General features: G+C 36.5%; 1 protein-coding gene across 3 annotated transcripts in view; it reads left to right on the plus strand.

Moving 5' to 3' along the window:
• LOC107715973 (UTP--glucose-1-phosphate uridylyltransferase) overlaps window positions 1-7916 on the plus strand; it is a 31221-nt gene that overhangs the window by 17073 nt on the left and 6232 nt on the right. For all 3 annotated transcript variants that reach the window (XM_016522256.1, XM_016522255.1, XM_016522254.1), the window contains 3 exons: window positions 4027-4212; window positions 6061-6194; window positions 7223-7520. In XM_016522256.1, the coding sequence (XP_016377742.1) occupies window positions 4027-4212; window positions 6061-6194; window positions 7223-7520 (618 nt within the window). The remainder of the gene's footprint in view (window positions 1-4026; window positions 4213-6060; window positions 6195-7222; window positions 7521-7916) is intronic.

Genomic DNA, 7916 nt, shown 5'->3' on the forward strand with positions numbered 1-7916 from the left:
ATTGAAATCTACACGCTAATACACACTATACTCATAGTCACCAATGCTGATGTTGTTAACATTAATCATTTGAGAATAATATATATATTATTATAACAATAATAATAATTTGAACGGTTTGATGTGATATGAGCTAACCGATCTTTAGATTTAATCACCATTGGTAGCGAGATTTATGGTAATGCTTTTTTCCTCTCTTATTTGGGTCATATTCCAAGATGTGCTAGAATCTGTGATTGCGAAGTACAGTAAATATCCACACCGGTGCGGTGACTGACTGCCACACATACTCTTCAGAACATTAGATTCATCCGAGCTGGAGCCGTGCCGACTCACAACCCACGCAAGCTAGATAATTCCTCACTCAGTTGCAATTCCAGGTTTTCAAACAGAGATGGCGACAAAGAGGCAAAACTTACGGACTGCAGCTTTAACTGCTCGTCGTCAAACATTTCAAGAACATTCTTCCTCTCCTGAAAGATTCGCGCACGTCTCTGTCTCCTCAGCGCCATCACAAGCCCCTACTGGCAACTCCTAACCACTTGAGAGTCCTCTTGAGCCGTCTTAAATAACTGGGAGAGTAAGAGTGATTCTTAGCTTTAAGAAATTAAATTTGATAACTTGCTTTTACTTAAGTTTGAAAGTAGGAGTAAATTTAATGAATTCTCAGCACTTAAGACTAAAATGGCACTTTGAGAAGCTTGATAAATACAGGCCCTGATCTCACATACTTTTTCTTTTCTTTACCAGCAGTTTGGAGATCCCTGTTGTTTTCTGGATGACTGGTTAGTTAATTCAGTTAGCCATGTCTCATTTAGGGCCTCAGGGGAAGTGGTGTCATGGTGGCTGTGAACTGGGCTCATGTTTAGTCATATGCCTTTCATTGCCACAAAATTGCCACCTGAGCTGCATTGCAATTGTTCAATCACATGCACTAAAAATAGACTGTGTGTGCGTTCACCTTGCATCATTTTGGGTCTCAAAAGCAATAGAAAAACGATTTCAATGCTGCTTTATTGAAGCACACACAAGATAAGCGACAGTACACAAAGAAACAAGGAAATATAGACGCCTGAAAAATAAGACTTAAGCCACACCACAACCACAACAACAATAACAACAACAACACCTGATCAGAGATTAAAGACACAAGGCATGATTAAAGACACAAGGCATGAGAAAACAAGTTTCTGTCTAAATCGTAAATATATTCATATGTGTATTAACACACTGAATAAACTGCTACAGTTTACACAAGAATAACTGTATGTATGATTTATGCAGAAATTTGTTCTAGTCATATTTTATGAATGAGGCTCATAGACAATGATTAGTATGTGAACAGCATGCAGGAGAACTCAATCGTGGTAAATGCAGTATTGATAAACAGGTAGGACTTTTTTAGCAAATACTTTTATTCAAAATGTGAGATGCAAGCAGAAACGAACTGAAGGAGTCACGCAATACAGGTAATGTTTGTAACAAATTTGTGCAAGAACATAGTATTACAGTACTCATACACTATGTGTCATTTTATTAAGTGCTAAAAGGTTAATTTGTTCAGATAATATCAACATAAGAGACTGACAGAGATGTTACACCACTACGCACTATTGTTACTCTCTCTCTCTCTCTTTCTTTATAATGCTACTGAATCACTTTTAACACAGTCACATATATCATTGCTATTACTGATTGATTTTCAGTCATGAGTATTAATGGATGGCATTATAAATGTGTGTGCATATGTTTGTTTGTAGGCCATAAAAATGCAGTCAATATAGAGAAGATAATTTTCAGGGCTGCTTTTAATTCCAATGTTGACTGATGACCTAGTTTCATTGCACAGTAGACTGGAATTGAGCCAATCAAAACAACAAACAAAAATATAAAGCAGTAATTGGTGTTTTCTGAAATGCATCGGCTTAACATGTAAATACCATGGTATATGAATATGGTAATAATTATGTACCATGTCATTGCCATTTGACACCATGATATCTGAAATTAGTTTTTTTGGGGGCACTTTGTGTGGTGAATGTGAATTTTAATGTCATATAACATTGTTTGAGAAAGTCAAAGAATCAAATCTACCTGCCGTTCTACAATAATGTAGCTGAATTGTCATAGTTAGACTGTCCCAACAGTTTGTGGAGGAATCATTTAGGGATTGAAAATACATGAATACCTTTGTGTGAATAAACACAGTAAGCCATTTAAAAGGATTTTCTCTTTGAAACGGCTGAAAGAACTGCTGCCTCTATGGCTGTTGTTCACTCCAAGTGATAAGCAGCTCTGGGATTTTAGCCACCAACCTTTCTGCTGGCAGCCGCACTGTAAACCTCAAGTAATGTATACGATAAGACATTAACACTGCGATACTCCTGTTTTTATTTCATCTGATCACTGTGACTGCATATGGCTGTATCTAAGCACCTGATGACCAGGAATCTACAGGACCTGTACAATGACCTGTGAAATCTTTAGAATCAGCTGCATTTTAGTTTGTGCTTCACGGGTTTTGGGGGGAAAATTATGCTTTCTTTTCATCTTTACCCCCCCTCTTACACAGACACATCTGTCCCGACTTCCCTCTCCTTCACTCACACATTTCTCTCTTTCTCCCTGAAAAACATTATGACCTTGGTTACATCATCCTCTCCATCTGTTTGTAGATATGTTTCCATCACCCTGTTTTTATGTGCATTTTGAAGTATTGCATCAGAAACAAGTGATGGAAATACCAAATTTCAGGAAGAAAAAAAAAGTTTTTGCTCACTTGAGGTGGTTTTTAACTTGTGCGAAAAAGAGTTAATGTGAATAATGGGAGATGGAAAAGCATTTGCTGAATAAATTCCTCCATGCGCATCAAAAAAAGTAATGTGACAGGATAACTTGACTAACCAGCGGACTGATCTCATTGCACAGCATCTCAAATGTTGTTTTGGTCATTCTGCAATGCCTGAGCCGAAGTCTATCATCAAAGTATTTCTTTCTGTATAATTGCCTCCCAAAACTGTCTTATACAACTGTGTTCCCAAACAGCAGGCATCCATCTTCGAAAGCAATGACCACATGTATTGTTTCGTCTGCTCGTTCTGAGGCTCAAGTATTTTATTACATATGAAAATTATTATATTCAGTGGCTTCTCCTACTTTTCTTAGTGATATTTAGTGCCAGTTTATCAGGAAGTGATGATTTTGTTCTCTATGACTCATTGGATGGAAACAGTGCTTTAATTGCAAATGTTTTATGCAATATTCTAATTTTGCACATAATTTAAATTTGCAACTTTTGATGGAAGCATAGCTAGTGTGTTTATGTCATGGAAATGCTGTGTGATGGAGATACTAAGTTTTAATCCTCTTCTTTGTTTCATGTTTGTTTCATCTGTTTGTCATAATATCATAGTGGGGCATTGTGCTCTGAATTTTAGTGTAAATGTGTGGTGATATTTTATTGGTATCTGACTCATCAGTGATGTCTCCTGGTCCCATGGCCCTCTGGGAAACAAGAGGAATGAAGTAAAAGGGAAAGGATCTTTTCTTTCATAAACGCATCCATCGTCTCTCTCTTCTCGTCTTTCTGTCTCCCTCCCACTAATACTATTGATCCAGCAGTTGGACTGTTTATTCGGTTAAACATGGTAATTTTTTGCCTCTATGAGAAATGTTGTGTTTGCACCAATGTGTTGTGGTTGTTTGGTGTATTTGAAAATGATTCTTGATGATTGATCGTAGACACAATCATAACCGCGCTAACTAACCGCAACGTTTGACTTCTGACCCCTTAGTCAGATTTTTTTTGTAAGAATCATCCAATGAGATGAACACACACACCCCAATAGCAACAGCTTCTAGATGAAATTTAGAAACTTCATTGTAGTCACTCACTGGATGGATCATTTATGAACTCCAGTAATATAATCCAGAACTCCTTATAATTTAATATGAACTTTCAGATGGTAATAAAATGTAAGCATGTCCTGACTGACAGTTTTTTTGTCTTTCTTGTCTTTCTTTCAGATCCAGCCATATGATAAGATCAAGGCAAAGGGTCTACCAGACAACATAGCAGACAGTCTGAATAAGCTGGTGGTTGTGAAGCTGAATGGAGGTCTGGGAACCAGCATGGGCTGCAAAGGGCCCAAGAGCCTTATTAGCGTCCGTAACGAGAACACTTTCCTGGATCTAACAGTCCAACAGATTGAGGTTTGTCATATGACACCGAAAGCTTGAAGTATAGTTTCACACATGGAGGTCTATAACATCTTCCTGTTAATCTCCATGACAGTCATTTAGCGGGGGCTAAAGTGGCCATGCTAATTAGCCAAACATTGCCCCTTTGGTTTCAACAAGTTTGTTAGTTCCCACAAAATAGACAATTTCCTTCCTGCATAATTTGCTTTATGTAATCCACATTTGGTTTAAAAATACAGAACACTACAATTCTATGATTTTTTTTTTCCATAGCACATTTTGCAAGATAATATCTTTCTAATATTCTTCGTGTGTTTTTATCTGTAGGGAATGCACATTCAATTATTGTCATTTTTAAATGCATCTCGGATAAAAGAGCTTCTCAGATTTGAACCCAAAGAAATATAAATCACTCCAGCTGGGGAAAACACAGCAGCTGTCTGAGAGATTTGAAAGCGAGCAAATAGATCTCCACCCATAGGTCTTAAATCACAAACATATGTTCCTCTGTCTTTTCCTTCTCTTGCTTTCTTCATCTACAGCTGTACAACACAGACACATTCCTTCATTTATACAGAGTGTGCATTTTAAACCAGCAGCAACAGGCCTCTGTGCTAGTTATTTTTCTCAGTGCCATGGACTGAAAGATAGTTAGTGAGTATGAAAGAGAACTTGGGGTGAAACAGAGAGAGCTGTGTTCTGGGCAAGAGGGAAAAAAAGATAGGGGCCAAATACTGAGCCCTGTGGGACGCCCTCACTGAAGAACATTCAGCTCAGTGTCTCTTCGACAGACCGTTTACCTGCCGCATGTCGTCAGATATCCCACTCACTGAAAAAGGCCCATTAGTACATGTAAATGGGTAATCTATCCTTCTCTCTCAGAAATAGAGACTGTCATTTCTGTACTTGGCGGGCCTTTAGCAAGCCCTTAGGCCAGTTTATACCATTTGGCTTCTCTCTAGGCTGAGATTTATGGGCATAAATTCATTACAGGAAACTTACCTAAAACGTGTCAACACATCCAACAGTTTCTGAAAGAGGATGATGCATACTAATTTTAATAAATTGTGTGGGAACTTTGTAGTTATTTAGAGTATCATTAACCATTAACACAGGGAAATTAAATAGTTTATTTATGGCTAATTCTTCAATTAGTGAATTTTTTTAACTAGTTTCATTCTGTTACTAATTATATGTTTTTCTGAGTTTTAAGACTGATGAAACTTAAAATTTGACAGATTTTCTCAGTTTTGAACTTGCGTAAGATAGTTCATGTCAGTTTGTGCTACACTGAAAAGCATTTGCATTAATTTGGACAATTATGTCTTTTTAACAAGGTTTCTGTAGTTTGTCTGAACATTTAGAGAATTACTGCAGAAACTGGTGTCCAGCACTATGCTTAAATTTTGATCCAAAAATACATACTTTTTTTTTTAATTTTCAGTGTTTACTGCAGTACTGTTGATACCTTGCCAGTTCAACTAATAATTATGTTCTGATTCATTATTGACCATGTTCATCCCACCAGTGTAACTGCAGAGATTAGATAGGAGATATGTCTAGACCTATATCCATTTGAGACCATGTTTTATCAGCTTGGCTCTTGTGTTTACAGACACACGTTTACAGAATTGTTGTCTAAACAATAACTTCTGTTATTTAGAATTATCTAGAGTTCATTCTCCCAGATAAAACAGAATGTGCTGCAGAATGTACTAAACCTGCCAAAGTATCTGTATTAATGTGAAACATTGTGGGTTTACAGTCATTGTTAGCTTGTTTAGAATGTTAATGGATAACCTGAGTTAACCTGCTGGATAATTATTTTAGTAAATATTTTTTTCTTTCTGGTCTCTTCAGCACTTGAATAAAACATATAATGCTGATGTTCCACTGGTGCTTATGAACTCTTTCAATACGGATGAAGACACTAAGAAGATCCTACAAAAATACAGGCACCACAGAGTCAAGATACACACTTTCAACCAGAGCAGGTATTTAACCCACACATGCATACATACACACATTTACCTGACAAGAAATAGACTTACATTTATTTTTAAATAAAGCTAATTAGAACTAATTAGCCTAAACTAAAATCATAAGCCTAAACTAAATGTTATTATTATTCCAGGTTTTTTACATTTATCTGACTTCTCTTAGTACGTATTCTGAGTATAGCTAAGTAAGCACTAACCACAGATATATACACAGTAATAATGTAACATTTATGTAGTTTAAGTACAATAGATCTCTCAGTTGATGACACATCACATAAGCACACACATCTAAACAAAGAAACAGATTGTAATTCAGGGTTTTGGCACAGACAGTGCAGGATGAAAAAAACTTGAATTTTTTCATCTTAATAATGTGTGCTGCTGACCCCTTAACCTGCAAACATTTTTCTAAAACAAGTTTTTTAAAAAACAAGTTAAAGATTGATGAGGTTTCTAAGCAATAATGGGTATATGTTAATATTTGATGGACTCGTCAGAGCAGAAATGTATTCAGAATACAGTGCTAAAAGATGGCACATATTTAGTCCCCGCTGAAGCTGAAGCAATGTGATGAAAGGATGAGGAGGAGGATGAAGGCTACATAGAATGTCAGATGTTTTCCCTGGCTTCATTTGACCTGAATAAGCATGAAATGCAAGAGCGAGAGAAGATTTTAGAGCCCCCCTGAAAGCTCATTTGCATAAGCAATGTATTTTTCGTGCCCATAAATATAAACAAGGCTTGAAATGTTTTTTCTTTCTGTAAAGAAACACTTTATTTGAGTGTTTGCATCTATTTTATCGATCCATTTGAGCTATTTTATGACTTCTGATCTTACTGATATTTAGCGATGCAGCTTTGGCCAATATGATAGTGATAATCATTTATTATTTCACAGACTATTATTTTAGTATTATTTATATACTATTATTATATTTATAATTAATTTCAATTAGCTTTATTTTTATAATTACATTAGAATACATTAGAAACGTAGACTTTCTCTCTTCTAAATTTTCCAGGTATCCACGCATAAATAAGGAGTCATTGTTGCCGGTCGCTAAGGACATGGCTATGACAGGAGAGAATGCAGATGTGTGGTATCCTCCTGGTCATGGTGACATTTATGCCAGCTTTTATAACTCCGGTCTGTTGGAGCAGCTCATCGCTGAAGGGAAGGAGTATATTTTTGTCTCCAACATCGATAACCTGGGTGCAACGGTAGACCTGTATATATTGAACCACCTGGTGAGCCAGCCGAACGGCAAACGCTGTGAGTTCATCATGGAGGTCACAGACAAGACCAGAGCAGATGTGAAGGTGAGAGAATATTATTTGTGTGGGATATCATACAGTAGTCCAAAACAACAGTGTGACTTTTAATCAGAGGAATTATCATTTCAACCAAGCAGCCACTGTAGCCAAGTGTATTTTAAATGTTTAAGAACAGTAAAAGTAAAGTAAATGAAGGTGACAGATGGTAAAACCAAATGTAAACAGGTCCAGTGATTCTTTATTAATAGCAAGGGTGTAACTTTGGTTTGAGAAGTGGGGGGGACACAAAATGGGGGAAAATGTTTTCGATTTGAATCCCATTTCCTGCATGTACATACATTTAGGGACTATGGTGATACAAAATCCAGGAAATAATTAAGTTGATTAATGATCAATTCTGGCAAAAAGAATAGTAGGCTACTAAACTATGTATAAGAAAAA

This window comes from Sinocyclocheilus rhinocerous, unplaced genomic scaffold (genome assembly GCF_001515625.1).
Source record: "Sinocyclocheilus rhinocerous isolate Xijiao unplaced genomic scaffold, SAMN03320098_v1.1 scaffold749, whole genome shotgun sequence".
Taxonomy (NCBI): Eukaryota; Metazoa; Chordata; class Actinopteri; order Cypriniformes; family Cyprinidae; genus Sinocyclocheilus; species Sinocyclocheilus rhinocerous.